The sequence below is a fragment of the Orbicella franksi genome, chromosome 15, assembly GCF_964199315.1.
Source record: "Orbicella franksi chromosome 15, jaOrbFran1.1, whole genome shotgun sequence".
NCBI classification, from domain to species: Eukaryota; Metazoa; Cnidaria; class Anthozoa; order Scleractinia; family Merulinidae; genus Orbicella; species Orbicella franksi.
The window spans coordinates 8,192,709-8,209,397 of NC_138159.1; the positions used below are offsets into that span (position 1 = coordinate 8,192,709).

The following is a 16,689-nucleotide window of genomic DNA, read 5'->3' on the forward strand; positions in this document are numbered from 1 at the left end:
AGATCGATAGTTTCGAGACATTAAAAATCTATTTTCTTTATTGTTCACCACTAAATTTTCTTGCGCGTACTAGTTCAAAAATCGCACTGAAATATTTTCAACTTTTGAGATGATGAAAGGTGATGAAAGGCGTGAAAGCCAAATGGAAAATTTGAAAAAGAATAGAGACAAATTGTGTTCAACCTGCGATCAGCCGTTCATTTTGCAATTTTTTTTTTTTTTTTGCGAACGGGGGAAGAGGAAAACAAGAACGCCTGATCCATTTACCTCAGGAGTCGCCTGCCGCCCCTTCGTTGCTTTAATGACTGTCAACTGCGATGTTATCTTGCGTGTGAGCCAATCAAATTTTACCGGAAATTCATGGCGCCGGTTGGAAGCGCGAGAGCGACAACGCGCAATGTACATGTTTACTCTCCAGGCCAGGGAAATAACAAGTTGAAATGTCTCTTAATTCCGTTAAGAAACAAAAAATTCTGTGGAACATCAGAATCTTTTTTATCGGAATTAATTAAAAGAGCGGGAATAAAGAATACAACAGATATACTCTTGATGACTCCTGGTGACTCCTCGCAACTGCGTCAACTGCATATGTTTTTGACACTTTTGGGTCAATGTTGATAAATGAAGCTCTTGCTTTTGTTCCAGATTCTGGACTACGGGCAGACGATTCGTGAAGTAATGGTATCTGGCTTTCTTTTTTTCTCCTTCCCCCTACTGTTTAAAAAGAACGCCTAATCGCAGGTTAAATCACGTCTCATTTTTTTTTCCCATAAGCCCGCTTGTTAAAAACAATTTCCCGCAAGAGTACCATCAATCCGGGTATTTTCCTCGGACGGGCATTATGGAAAGATAGTGTTTGTCTGCCGATAAACACTATCGCGTTACGTGATTAATTTAATCCAATAATTAAGAATAAGAGAAAATTTAGTAAAGAACTATAAAACTCGTCCGAGGTCTGGGTTTTGTCTTTTTTTTCTTTCTAAAATTTACATGTGGCTTTCGCGCCTTTGATCTAAACTGAAGTTGAAAATAATTCAAAACGAGAAAGACAAGAAGTTTCGCGTGTAATTTGTTTTTATAAAATTACTTAAGTGTACCGCTACTTAACCATTTTGTCCTTTGTCATTGTAAATGATATCCTGATATTATTAATATTTATTATTGAAATCATATACTGTAAAATTTCCATATAGAGCGGTTTTCATAAAACTAAAACCACAGTTATCACTCAAGCCAATCACAAGGGTTACGGACAATTCAGTGAACCAATCAAAACTCGAACTAAATAAATGTAGCTGACGCAAAGCACGAGGAAATGAGTGCCGGTGAGCTACGATTGATTTTGGTGTTACGTTTTATTGAGTGAAGAAAGGGCGCCATTATTTTGGGCCGATCGTATAGCGTAGTAATGCAAAAGCAACTGCTTTTCGACAGTTAAATGAAAACCGCTCTAAAGTGTACAATGCTTTCTGAGCTAAGCTTAGAGACAATTTATAATATATATTTACGTTTTACTTGAAAAGATACCACATGGCATCTCCAGCCGAGGAAGACATGCACTTTCGGACATGTTTTACTTTTCTATTCTGTTTTGACAAGTGTAAATACAAAGATACATTTTTTGTCCAATTAACTGTATTGTAACCATTTAAATTCTCTGTTCAGTGAACTTCCTTGATGCAGAATTGTTAGATGCCAGTCCGGTATAGAAAATAAGCATTCGATCATATTGCCCTTATTTTTGTGTAGCTTACTAGGTCCTTCCTAGCCACACTATCGGCAATCGAGAAGTTTTTCAGTTTACTAGAACACATGTTCTACATTTGTTAGCTAATTCGCGTTTTTGTTAGCTAATTTGAGGGGTGAAAGGAGAGGCAGGAAAAAAACTGTCCATTCCTCTCACGGGTTCCAAGAGCCTTTTATTCGCCTCGAAGATATGGATTGGATGAAAAAAGGTGAAAATCACTAAGAGTTTAGTTCCTTAAAGTGATGAGCATTTCGTTTCTCTTAACCCTGTTTAGCCGGTGGAGTGGGTGGGGAGGGGGGGGGGGGCGGACTCATGGTGCGCGCCCTCGCCAATGTCAAACTTTTTTCAAATTAAACAGTATTGAAGCTGCAGTGGTCAAACTTTGTGACCCTCCCTAAAAAGTTAATTCGCATATTTATTAGCTCGTTTGGGTGTAGAGGGAGAGGCGGGAAAAAACTGTCCATTCCTCTCACAGCTCCAGTAGCCTTTTATGCGCCTCGAAGCTTTTGATTGCTATAAAAAGTCTGGTCACCCAGGCTGGATCTCGCTTGCAATGAATCTGGGTGAAAATTACTGAGAACTCTGTAGTTCCGGGGTGAGTTCAGGTGATGAGAATAAGCAAGATCATCAACAAAGGAATATCGTCATTGATACCCCGGCAAATTCTTATAACTTCTTTAAATTTTGCGTATAAAGGAAACGATTATTTCTTTTATGAGATAGGGGGCGGTAGGAACTTGAAGGGTTCATACCAAAAGATATGGTTTTAACCAGAAACCCTTAAATCTCTCTGAAGTTATTATAATTTTAAATGTCCCCGGGGAAACATGACCCCAGACATCTCTAGTTTTTTAGGTACCTAACCACATCAACTCAACCCCACCAGACCGTTTGGTTGTAAATTCAGTCAACCTGGGTCCCACGATAGCCTGCGAACAGGCTCCCGGTGAGTCCGAACGAAAATTCCCGCCCCGATCGCTTTGCTCTCCGAATTCTTCTGTTTCGCGCTCGCCGAAATTTTCTTCCGCTCTCGCCAGGAGCCTGTTCGCAGACTAGTCCCACTATAGAAACACGTCCCATCAATAAACAGTCAATCAATGCAATTGCAATATTCTTTTGTTATTACTACATTATGTTCAGCTTGACAAGTTTAAGAGAGGCAGAAGAGCTCTCAACAACATGGATATCCTGACTGCACTTTATTTGCAATGGCTCATTATCACCTTATATAGAACTTTTTCCAAGGAACAGCAAATACAAGCGCGTGTTGGATGGCAAGAAACCTGGGCTATTTTACAACTTAGTGCGCCTTTCAATAACCTGCGGACTCTAAAATTCAAAGCTCAACCGACAACTGTGTTTTTCGCAACCGTCAATCAAATGTTCGGCAGCGGCTCCTAGCTTCCCACTACTGCTGATCGTGCGGTAATCAAATCGTTGAGCACAGTTCAGATAACGAAACAGTGCTTGGCAGTAGTCGGAGGCTGGGAGGAGCCACCGAACATTTGATTGGCCGCAGCGAAAAACGCATTGAGCTTTGAATTTTACAGTCCGCATGTTATTGAAAGGTGCAGAAACAAATTGCAGAACAAAACCCTCGTATGTGACACTCGCAGTGACGCTCGCACGTTCTCTTGTTTTGCGTTCATTACCAGGTATTTTCAAGGAAAAGAGAGACTTCCGGCAGTCTACCACTGATAGTGCATTTGGTTACAGTATACCTTCGGGTCGGCAATTTTCTTCAAATTTGGATGTTTGGGTCAAAATAGTGGTCGAAGAATAATCTCAAATTTCTGAAAAAAATTTTTGAAAAAGGCTAAATATTGGCGGAGAAATGGCGGTTTTACGTTTTCACCGGAAGTAAAAGTTTACCTCTTGATTGACAGCCCTATGCCGCGTATGCAATCAACCGAGACGATTTTCGCGGGAATTACCTATATGGATGTCACGAATTGACTATTCAGTTGATCAGCATTGTTGTTCTGACTACCCAGCATTTTTGATATTAGGCGTGTCTCTATTAAGTTATAAGTAAACATAAACCACGTTTAAACCATGGACCGGTTCGAAAAAGCGAAAACAGCGAAGAATTATTTGTCTTAAGTGTTTTTAATATTTCTAACTGTAAAGCGCTTTTGAACTTTTAGGATATTGGCGCTATATAAATATTTTATTATTATTTATTATTATAAGAACGAATGAAAATACATCAATGAGTGAAGAAGCGAAAGTTCGCCACGCGGATGAAGCTATAGTTATCGTATAAGGTGGGCAAATATTCGTGGTAAGAGAAAAGAAAGGTTCTGTAAAAATTTCGGAACTTGACAGCAATAACAGGGATGCTGACAGAGACTCCTGATGAGTCCGATATCGACGAATCGTCGGACTCATTGAGACCATTTGAAATGTTATCCATGCACAGTTGCCCACACACAGTTGCTCTCCGCGCTGTCTTTTGTTTGTTTCCTTCGCTCAGCCACTCTAGCGTTCGTATCCTTTGTAGTCTTCCCCATTTTGCCAGACCAGCTTCAAGAAAAACCGAGCTACAGAAAAATTATCTCTCTGCCTTCGGTTCCTTGAGCGCATTGCGAAACACAAGAGTTTTTTAGAGATTCGCGCGTAAATTTCACCAGGAGGTTTACGGTAGTAAACTTTCCCTGCACTGATTGGCTTAGTTATCTGAGAACCCAGTTGAATATGGAGTTCCATCCCCGCCAAAAATCAAAGTTGATCACAACATTCAACTTGACAGTCTAACAATTAACTTGGCGAACATCAACATCATATTTCACTCCTCAACTTTGTACTTTGTATCACAATCATTGAAACTTTAAACATCAACTTTCAAAGTGACAGTTCAACGTTCAACTTTATCCATCAACATTCATGTTAACATGTCAACAATGATCTTTGACACTTGGGCTGTCAGCAAAAGATGAAGTTTGAATCTCCAAGTCGAATGTTGAGTCACCAAAGGCGCACCAATCCCGCCAAAATTCAACTTGGGAATTCGACTTTCAAGTTGATAATTCAACATGAATTGTTACGTGTCAATATCCGTGTTTAGCAATGAACATTGCTATTGCTGATGACGCAAATATGTTCACCATGACGTAATGCTCTCTCTCTTCCTCCCTCGAGAAAGTACCCTGGTTGCGGTTGGTCACGTGTCTAAGTATGCCAATCAAAGCCGCACAGAGGGTGGGTCCTCAACTTAAATTTAGTCAACACTGTCTAGGGAGGTAAATGTTTGCGCTGCTATACAGACGTTATTTATTTTGAAAGTGAAGCAAGTTGTTTGTCAGAGATCCTCCCTGACCAATGCTTCGTCGCTATGATCTGAACTTCTATGAGTATGAGATGCTAATTGAGAGGGAACTTTGCTTATTTTTCAGTGCTTTTTTAAAAACCGTCAACAACCTGCTTCGGATCAGTTTAATCAGTTTTTCACAGCAAAAGAATTAAGTAACCGTCAAATTATCGACGGGATGCATTCAGCTAAATGAGAAGCTAGTTTCTTGGCCGAAAATTGGACTTACCGCTAAAACAGTTTTAAAACGAAAGCCACTGGATTTTGCAAACGCGCGATCGATGTCGCTGTTGTCAAGTTCTTCATAAAATTTCTCACAACAAGAGAACCGAATGACCGTCAAACTGTCGATTGGATAAATTCAATCAAATTCAAAGCTAGTCTCTTGGCCATACACTGGAAATATCAAACTCTACAGGAAGGCATCAACGTCTCCGTTGTGATTTTTTCGATCGAAAAATATAAGCTGCTTAATCAAGTTATTGGTGTTCAGCACTCAGTCGTTAATGCTGTTGATGTCAAGTTCTTCGTAATTTGTTTTCGCCGCAAGAGAATGGAATGACCGCCAAACTGTCGATGGGAGTAATTCAATGAAATTCAAAACTACCTTTGTGGGCGAACAAACAACGTATTTAACTCTAAGCGAATGAGTAAATACCTACGTTGTGATTTTGCCGAATGAAAAATGAAATTAAATTCACCGCGCGGTTCATTTATTGTTGTGGTCGTCATTTCCAAGTTCTTTGTCAATTATTTTCACCACCACAAATTCCAAAGACCGTCCAACTATCGATGGGAAAATTCAGCCAAATGCAGGGCTAACCTTTAAGCCGAACTTTGATGCATTGAACTCCAATATCGAATGTGTCAATGCCTTCGCTGTGAGTTCGGCCGAGGTTACAAATTCCACTCCATACTGGGCTCAGGAGGTGAGCTCAGTGGAGACAAATTTTAACTGTCCTGCCCCTCCCTCCAATTATTTTTTTGGAATCTGGAAAAATCTAGCAGACACGTGACCAGCCACAACCAGGGTACTTTCTCGAGGGAAGAAGAGAGAGAGCATTACGCCATGGTGAACATATTTGCGTCATCAGCAATAGCAATGTTCATTGCTAAACACGGATATTGACACGTAACAATTCATGTTGAATTATCAACTTGAAAGTCGAATTCAAAGTTGAATTTTGGCGGGATTGGTGCGCCTTTGGTGACTCAACATTCGACTTGGAGATTCAAACTTCATCTTTTGCTGACAGCCCAAGTGTCAAGATCATTGTTGACATTGTTGATATGAATGTTGATGGATAAAGTTGAACGTTGAACTGTCACTTTGAAAGTTGATGTTTAAAGTTTCAATGATTGTGATACAAAGTTCAAAGTTGAGGAATGAAATATGATGTTGATATTTGCCAAGTTAATTGTTAGACTGTCAAGTTGAATGTTGTGATCAACTCTGATTTTTGGCGGGGATGGAACTCCATACTTAAAGGCGTTTGTGGGCTGAGTTTGTTTGCGAAGCAGAAAATTTTTCTTAGCGCTGTTTTCTCGAATAAATTTTTTCACTTGAAGCAGAGACTTTAAAGAGTTATAACTCAAAGGGAATTTGTTCAATTGCTCTTAAATTTGGACAGTGGCTAGTTTAACATATAAACTACAAAAGCGTGTCTGGGAATTGTTAATTTCGAAATACTTTTCCTTCGAGAGCGATTTTTGTACGATCACTCCACATTTTTTAAATCCTATTTCGAAAATGTTCTGTAACTTTTTACTGTAATTGAATACGCCAAAACGCAGACACGTTTTTTAAGCGTTTTGGGCCCTGTAAACGAGGAAAAAATTAAATTGGCGAAAAACGAAATTCGCTTTGACTTGTAGCTTTCGAAAGGTGATTCGGGCGCTCGCATTTAGTGGTCGTGAAAAATTCGACAATTCATTTTCTTACAAAATTCTTGGTATAGTTTGATAGCCAGCTCCATAAGCTTTAATTTGATATAGGGGTTTAGGTAACCATAGCTTAAACTGCACGCGCTACATCGCTTGCGCGCGAGACACCCCTGAAGGTATACTGTAACCTTGTTATGGTTCTAACTGAAAGAGTGGTAATTTTTATTGATCAATTTGAGTTACTGAAAACTGCTGGAAACCGCTGGAAGTGAGGTAAGAAATTGCGGTAAATTTTGCCGTGAAATGTGCATTTTTACTCTGTAAAAGTAATCTTACACCAGCTGACGTGAAAACAAAATCGTGCAAGCTGAAAAAGTCAAACCCCCTCTCCCCTTCCCTTATCTGATAGTTCATCCCCTATTAATACAAGTGTGAGGTTATCAGCGAAAACTAGCACAAAACTATTCGTTTACAACAACTTCGATAAAGCAGCTCAGGTGTATTGTTTAGAAGTTATTGAATTAAAACACTGAAATGTAGGAATCAGGAAGGCTTTATAACTCCCTTTGAGGATATCTCGCCGAAACAACTGGACAAGTGCCTTCAGAAGTTTTAGACTAAGAGGCGACTGGGACTGGGGGTCAGTGTTTTGTCCATCACTGTTTTACTCGTTAATTTTTGCTGATCATTCTTGTAATAATTACATGGCCACTAGGCGGGCAGCCCCAAGTTCTTCCGTATATGATTTTTGCGGCGATTTGTGGTGGGGAACTCTTCTCTCCCGCCTGGGTTCAACCCCTGTTGAAGCGGGTGGGTAAGAGCCGTTCAGGGACTGGAATAGGATGTGTTTTGAGTCTCCTAAGTTACAGGGGATGGGAGCACGTTGGTAAAGGGAAGGACATTAGAGAGATAAAAGTACGGGGGCAGGAGGTTTTAATCTCCTGTCCCCCCCCCCCCCTCCCCAGTTGAATAATGCAGGAACATACTATCACCTATTTAAAGAAAGAGTTAAAAGATAGCCATGATAGATGAGCTTAAGATTGCAGCCAATTAAAGTCCTGCATTTTCATTCATTTGGAAATCTACCGGTCAGAATCCTTGCAATGCAATTATTTCCTTTTATGAATCATTGATTTTATTAGTCTGCTGGTATTTTAAGCTAAACTCTATTTATTCCAGACCTTTCTTTGTGTGTCTATGATTGTTTGTGTGCCCAACCTGAACATGTAAAATAACGTTTCTGTTATCTGGCTACCTGGCATTTTGCAAGTATCCCTATTGTTTATGCATTAAATTGTAAATACTTTTTGTAGGCTGTGAGAGAAAATAGTTTGTTGTTGTTGAACGGAAAGGGATAAAACAAGAAAACAAAATTATTCTAAATGATCCACCTGTTTTTATTATGTATAAAAATGCAGACCTCTTCCAAGAAATGTCTATTTACAAGCCATGTAATCATCAATAGAACCAAAATGTTTTTTCAGGAAATTATAAAACTACTACAGTTGGTGCTACATCTCACGATTTTTACCGACCTGACAGTGGATGTAGATGTAGACACAATTCTTTAGGATACAAATATGTGACAATTCCATCAAAATCTAGACTACGAGTAGTCCCTCTTTCGCTTAGTCCTTCGTGCGTGACCCAAAAGAAAACCGCGGGAAAAAATGGCCACGCGAAATCCTTTCGCGCGCTTTGGGTTCCCAGGATTTCGCGCGGCCATTTTTCTCTCGCGGTTTTTTTTTTTCGCGTCACGCACGAGTCCACGCACGACGGACTAAGCGAAAGAGGGACTACTCGTAGTCTAATCAAAACCGTATAACTGTTACAATACTCTGGATTTAATTAACTACCAAGATAATGCGCTTGTGTTTAAGTTGTGGTTTCCAAGGACTGTTGGAAAGAATACAAAATCGAGCAAAACATTTAATCTTTGACTATCACAAGCAAAACTTGTTGAGTCAATATTAATTTTTGTGGTGTTTTCAGTCCATGGATGAAACCAGAGCGGTACTTTCATGTGGTATGTTTGTTAACGCTTCACAATTAGGTTCCATGCAACTTTTGAGTTTGTCCATGAAACCCAATTGTGCAACCATTGAAATGAAAGCTATTAAGTAGTACTTTCATGTGGTACTGTTTATTTTGATGTATAAAGTGGTTTTAACTTCTAGGTCAGCAATGAAACCCCAGTGTGTGACCATTACACTGAAAGCGGTACTTTCAGATTGTACTGTTTATCATGCTGAGCTGGTTCTAGCTCAAATGTAACTTTCAAGTTTGTGCATAAGACCCTTGTGCACAACCATTCAAATAACACCAACTGAGCAGTCATTTTGAAAATAAAATTGACAGCTGATTTCTGATTTTTTTTCTTTAAAAAAATGGTTAAGCTGTTACTTTGCTTGATGCATGCACTACCAAACTACAAATCTCACTTCCAGAGGCCAAAATCCTTTTGGTTAACACCAACAATCTAGACCTCAGAGAGAAATCGGAAGAACAGCTGCCATTAGTCACAGTTCGTTTCTTCATAGACTGCGAGCAGTCTCTCTTTTGTTTGAAAAATCCACAGGACAGATCACAAAGGAACGAGCCAAAGTGAGTGGAAAGCCGCAAGTAGCGCCGGTGTGTCTGTTTGGGTTCTTTCCTCGCAAATATTCATTCAAGCAAAAGAGAGACGGCTTGCAGTCTACTGTCTTTATGCCTGTTCAGAAACCACTATTGAATTCAATCACATGCAGTGACAAACTGGGACCAGGATTTTCTGGTCTCTTGTGATTTTATCCAGAAGATATGCAGACTCTGGAGATAACATGGCCTCGCTATTAGTTGTACATTTAGTAATCTTCTTTTGGCAATTGCCTATGAACAGTCTGTAAAAGTAGCCAGCTAATTTAAATTATCTAGGATTTCAATTCCATGCCCAGCGTGTTGTATTTCAGTTAAAATTGTTGTGCAAAATGAAACGGACACCCTAGGACACTGTGAATCTCTTTAGGAATGTTATCAGTACGGAAATTTTTGGCTCAAATCTTGGAAATCTTATATTGAGTGGGAAAAATCAAGCATTTGGCAAGAGACGAGTATTCTCAGGTCAATTTATGTATACTTCCTGCGGGGTGGGCTTCCTATAAAAGAATAATGACCAATATGGGCAGGTTCTGCCCAAAAGGGGCACCTTTTTCAGGCTTCAGGTATAATTAAAAGGATAGGGATTACACAAGTTTAGGTATATGAAAGGGTAGGAAAATCTGTCATTTAGGTATTTAAAAGGGCCTTTAAATAAATATTTTGAACCTGCACATGTTATAGCTATGTCATTTAATATTCCCCCCTCCCCCCCTCCCCCTACAGGCATATACTTCTGCAGGTTACTCAATTTGTCACATGCAGATCAACGTAGTAAATTAAAATAAAAATCCCAAGCACTGAAGGCATAATACAGATCTGTTTGGGTGGAACAAAATTCTTATTTCTACAAAGTTGCATGATGAAAATTTTTGTTGCAAGCAATCCTCTTATAAAGGCTATCTCACTTTCTGCTAAGTTAATTATAATCACAGCTTGTTTCTTTAGAAGGCACAAACATTGGCACCTTCCGATAGAAAACAAACAGAAGCAATTCTTGTAGTCTGCACGGCAGGCAGGAGGAGTTGGAGGGGAAGAGGATAAAAAGCAGCAAATCAAATGATGGGGGATCAAGGAGGGAAATGTGCCATGTGAGATAAAATTCTAAGACTGCTCATACTTCAAAAACCCTTCAGCTCTATCGCTTTCTTAGTTGAATTTTGTAGACCAACTCCAAAGGACAGCTCTGGGCATGAGAGGTTCTTTCCTAGTGCCAAAGGCCACTAAATAAACGTACTGTCAGCCTAACAAACACTGTGTCGAAAACTTTTCATCATGTCCGCAAGAGATGTAGAGTTGGACGTGCTGCGAATGAAGGAATGATTAAGAAGTTCAAATGCAGAAGCTCTTTGTGCTGGGTCACGCTCCAAGGTTCTCTGCAAAAATGACAGCAGCCGAGAAGACATCTGTAGAATAGAAGTAGAACAGAGATAAGGAAATAAATCAATACTTGAAGTGCAGCGAAGATATTATAATAAGTTTTTCTAATAATAAGTCAAAATTGGGAGGTTCTTGAAAATTTCTATTTGCCACATGCAATTTAAGTTATATTATACTCAAGACAACTGTTGGCCAGCTGATTTCCTCTCTTGATGCACGACATGAGGTCAGACCATTTCACTTTGCTTGTTTTATCAGGCTTATGGTCTTGCTTTATTTCTTCTTTACTTAAGACAAAATATTTTGGACAAGTACGTTGGGTCTCAGACAACCAAGAAGTTAATTCAGATAGTTATCAGACTGGCAAATAAATGATTAAGTCTACATTTTTCTTTTACATGTAAACTCTGCCTTGAATAGCAAGTCTATAATTATTATGCAGTACAGTGGAACCCTGTTAATACGGCCAGATTTTTGTGGCCCGTTGGTAATTGTATTAACAGGGTGGTGGTATCAAAGGAGTCCTTCAAATAAGAAAATGATTGACTGAGCTTTTCTTCTGGCCAGAATAAATTGGCCGGAATAACGAGGCGGCCATATTAACAGGGTGGCTGTCAGGTGGGGTTCCACTGTACTTCCCCTTAACAGGAAAGTAAAGAAAACCAGAAAAACTTGACCGCGAAAAAAATTCTCTTCCAAACTGCCTCTAGCTTAAAACGGATTGATTTAACTATTTATTATAAATATCATTCATTCAGTATTATGTGTTTCCAAGCATAGCCGGCAAAGTGCTACAATTTGCTCACATAGTGCATAACAGGCCAACATGTCATGAATGTCTTTTAGGAGTCAGTGATTTAACAGTAATTTACATTAATTTCATCTTATTTTTTAATTTTTTAATTTTCTTTTCTTTAAGTTGCCGTAAACAATGTATTTGATGTAAGACGTGTGAACTATAAAATACTGTATTGTAAAAAATAAAATAAATTTATGTTACAAAATGCTTTGTTACTCCAAGTTGTTTGTTTTAGATCGCCTAGTTGAAAACTCACCTCACCATTCCTTTGTGTGATTGGTGGATCCAGGTCCCTCAGTTTTCTCATGGCTTGTAATGGAGGCTCACTGAAATAAGGTGGCTCTCCATCAATCATCTCAAGAATCATGATCCCTAGGGACCAGATATCAGCCTGTCATAAAGGAGACAACATAAAGAAAGTTATTATACTGCAAGGAAGTAATTAATAGCAATTTAACAAATGTAAATTACAGATAGAAATAATCTGCACTTCTTGGACTGCAAGCTTGAGTTGTTCAAACAAGGCAGTACTGTAAGTAGGGAGAACTTCAGATCAAGTTGACTACACTACTCCACAGAAAATGAGTAGAGAATACACTTTTAAAAGGAAAATCATTATCCACTGTTAACCACAAAGTGATGAACTACATGTAAGTCTCCCTGCTATATTTGCAATTCTTGTGAGGGTCGTTTGCATAGTGGTTAAGGTTAACGTTCCAGTCTGAGTTCAAGTCCTGGCTGGGATTATTGCATTATGTTCCCTGTCAAGGTTCTACGGCTTAAATCACTTTGCCATTCTCTACCCAAATGTATGTTAACACGGTACCAACAAGGTACAAAGAAAACCAATGTTCGAGAGTATCACTGATAAAAATTATTATGATGCCCTAGCATGAAAGTCATTCTTACTAGCACTGTAAAACATTTCTTACTAGCATAATAAATTTAAAATTAAAACAACACAATTATAACGATAAAATATTACAGAACATCTGTAATTTGAATATCCTCAAACATTCCCCGCTTCAACCAACTTCACTTGCCCGTCAGGCAAACAAAAGACAGAATCCACTAACGCAACTGAAAAACCACTAGTACTGTATGTCGGATAAACAATCCTGTTTTCCTTTTTTGTTGTGGTTTACTAATTTATCACCTCCGTCCCATAAGGTTTTCTTGATATAACTTCAGGTGCCATCCAGTATGGAGTGCCAACAAGGGACTTTCTTCTTGGCATTTCTTCTGTCACTTGGGCACAGAATCCAAAGTCAGACAGCTTCACCTGCAGCAAGAAAAATTTTAAAGAAGATATTTCTGTAACATATTTTTGTCAAGTGCAAACAGATCCATATTTTTATACATGTACACTATACACGTACATAACCTGTGACCACTTACATGTCCACTGTATGCACCCACTATACAATTTGATGACTTTGTCTGTTTCATACATGTAGTACAAAATCATATAATAGTAAAACAGAATAGAAGGCAGGAGGCTTAGATATTGGATGTTTTTCATATAAGTACAGTCGCAGTAGAAGTTCATGCACAATAAATTTAAAGAAAGTTCCCACTGGCTGAAATATGTCTGAAAAATGTATTTTATGCGCTTTCATTTGTGTTGTACAGGAAATTTGGTGGCTCATATGGGAGTTAGGGAGATTCGGCCTTTACCCAGGAGACTCTCAGATAATCCGAAAGATTGGAATTACGTTAATAACTTATAATTTATTGTAGAGAGTATTTTTCATATACCTGTCCACTTGTGGTGAGAAGAATACTATCACTCTTGATATCTCTGTGGATAACTCCCTGTGGATGCAGGAAAGCCAGAGCTTTCAACACGGCACGGCACACACAGGACACCTGCTCCTCTGTCAAACTAGAGAGAGAAATTAATGAATAACCCTTCTCGATGACACCTCTATAGTTTATGGAAGGCTCTTATATCTCCCTTAGTTTACGGGAGGTGTAATGACCAAATGGTTACAATGTGGAACTTGAAGTTGAGTAGTCTAGGTTTGATCCATGGCTAGGACTGTTGTGTAATTTAGACACTTAACTTTCCGAGCCTCACTCCACCCAGGTGTAAAAATGGGCGCTAGCAAATTTAAGGTGATTCCTCAGTATTATATTGTGCATCCCTACTGCCTATGATTTTTGCGTCATTGCACACGCACATGAGTGCGTACACATACACAATGTAAGAGATTTCCTTCAAGCTAAGCTTCACAATGAATTTATAAATGTTCCTTTTCTCTTAAATGAGCATATATGGTAACCTACCATTTTATTGCTTCATTTTGGTGCACAAATAATCCGCTTTAAGTTAAAAAATTAAGAAAAAAAATGTTTGGAAGGAAAAAAAGATACAGCTATAAGACTACACAAAACCGTTACTTGAGAATGAGAATTATGACCTTGAACACAACAATGCAATGAACTTTTTGAGTCAATGACTGTTGTTTAGAATTGTACAATTTTTCCATACATTATATATATTACAATATTCTAACTGTCCGAGATGTTCTACCTATCAATATTTTTTTCAGGTATTGCTTTAATACAATTTGCTTCCAGCTATTGCCAAACGTAAAATGAACAGTCAACTAATGAAATAATGTGAATGGTTAGGCATACATGAAAATTGGGTAAGATTGGCCCACCATATCTCTTAAGTGAGCACGGTGACCTATCTCTTTAACTGTATTTTTCAAAACAGTTCTTGGTAGGGAACATTCATGGAAACTTTCAAAAACATTTTTTGGCAACTTTTCTTCCTGAGGAGTCACCTTAATACTGCAGGCTACCCTTACGTACAATGAACCAGAATCACATCTAATAGGGAATATAAATATGTTTCTTGTCACTTTATGCTACCAAATGTGATGCAGTAAGTACCAATAGGATTGAATGGAAACCTCCACTAGCTACCTTTGTACATGTGTCAAATATATGCATAATGTAACAATAAAAAACAGACAGACAGACAAGCAAGGAAAGAGTCCTACCAGAAAAAAAAACATTTATTTTATAATACATGTAGCCACCCGGGAAAAAAACATCACAGCTAACTTCTAACAAATCATTAACAACTGCCTCGCAAAGTGGAGGTTGGGTGCCCAAGACATCCAGGAGCTTCCACGATTCAGTAAACCAGCTCCTAAATGGAGACCGCTCCCATGGCTGGCAAGTCCCAGCAACCCAGCTCCAGGAGCCCCAATGCAGACAGGAGAAAAACATGCACCTGTCACTGATAAAAACAGAGGAAAGAGAGGGAGGAACAGGGGAGGGGAAACAGCCTCTGAGAAGAGTCCCCACACTTATGACGCAAATGAGGAAAATGCTAACTACAATGCAAAAACTGCCCTGGTCTAAGAACATGTGGAATCCTGGCGCATGCGCATACCGTAAATCCTCGAATTAGCACCCCCCTCGAATAAGCGCCCCCTTTGAATAAGTGCCCCTCCGATTGGCCAAAATTTGAAATAAGTGCCCCTCCCCCCTCCCCTCCCTCCATTTTGTGGAACGAGTAATAAGACACCAAAGGATGTATAGTTTTTGCCATGTAGTATTAGATTTGTGCATTGTCTCAGTTTGTGAACACATTAAGTTTGAAAAAAAAATTACAAGTACTAACAGTGCCGCGATTTAAAGTTAAGGATCAGTTTTTTATGTTGATAAACAGCTCATGCTGTTGTTTACGTCCAGATGATGCATTTAAAAAATGATCATGTCAGGCCATGATTTGGGAAAAATTAAGTAAGTGCCCCCCTCCCACCCACCCTCCTTGATTAAGTGCCCCCATCTTTTCTTAAATTTGAAATAAGCATCCCAGGCACTAATTTGAGGATTTACGTACTGGTATCTAAATAACACTGACCGCGACGGCAAGACTTGCACCCCTTGTTGATGACTTCGTTAGTCAAATTACATAGTTTAACTGCATACATATGTACAAGTAAATATTTCTCCTCACCTTGTGTGAGTTATGATATCTGTTAGTGATCCTCCCTCAAGGAATTCCATAACTACCCACAGTTCATCTCCAACAAGGTAACTTCCATACATTTCCACTATGTTTGGGTGTGGGTAATCTCTCATAATCACCACCTATAACCACAAACATACACTGTATTAATACTGATAGCAATTAATAGGTAAGGAAGGTTTTAAGCTGAGATTTACAAAATGTAGCCTGCTTAGCTGACAGTACTTTGTGCATCAGTACTTTTGTCTCAGCAGCAGAGCCTCCAATAAAAAAAAACACAAAATCACGCCAGCTACATGCAGACTCACTGACCTTACTGGTGCTGTTCCAGAATAATTATACCCACCCAAAGAAGGGTTCTTGCAAATTCAAAGAGGAACAATGAGTCTCAAAAGCCAATTTTTCAAAGGAAACCATGAACCAAAAGTGGAATAATAATCCAGAGGGATTGAGGGAGGGGTGGCAAGTTCTGCAAGAAATTTGCAATGTTTCTTGCATATCTTGACTGAAACTAAAAATGCTGGCATTTAAGAATTTATTGGTGTGACTTAAAAGCTGGGAACATCACTAAATACACTTAAAATGTGACAATATATTAAAGAAAGTCTCATAAAATTAATAATCATAAACTATTGGAAGAAGATGTATTTTTCTAAACACTTTGTGCCTGTCTAATAAATATCCTAGATAAGATTACTGCTAATAAAGCAGGTTAGTAACAAAACTATGTTACCACATACTTAACAAAGACAATTAAAAGTATACATTTTCAGTACACTAAGAATGAATCAAAGACCATGAAACTGGGCAACGTCTAAAACCATCAATAAACTGAAAAAATCTCCATCGCAAACTCAGTAATTGAAATTTATTCCTTTATCTCTTAAATAATTGTATGCGACACTGACATAATCACTTACAATAATAATAATAATCTCATT

At 38.7% G+C, this 16,689-nt stretch overlaps 1 protein-coding gene across 2 annotated transcripts in view; it reads right to left on the bottom strand.

Annotated features, from left to right (window-relative positions):
* The window catches only part of LOC145470714 (serine/threonine-protein kinase PAK 4-like), an 84,245-nt gene that overhangs the window by 66,143 nt on the left and 1,413 nt on the right, over positions 1–16,689 (bottom strand). The window contains exons 2-6 of one of the 2 annotated variants that reach the window (XM_081454541.1): positions 15,737–15,870; positions 13,513–13,639; positions 12,911–13,036; positions 12,011–12,145; positions 8,954–10,981 (exon numbers count right to left, since the gene is read on the bottom strand). In XM_081454541.1, the coding sequence (XP_081310667.1) occupies positions 10,820–10,981; positions 12,011–12,145; positions 12,911–13,036; positions 13,513–13,639; positions 15,737–15,870 (684 nt within the window). In that variant the 3' untranslated portion in view covers positions 8,954–10,819. Of the gene's footprint in view, positions 1–8,953; positions 10,982–12,010; positions 12,146–12,910; positions 13,037–13,512; positions 13,640–15,736; positions 15,871–16,689 lie in introns of those variants that run through there. The other variant, XM_081454542.1, reaches the window with a different exon arrangement.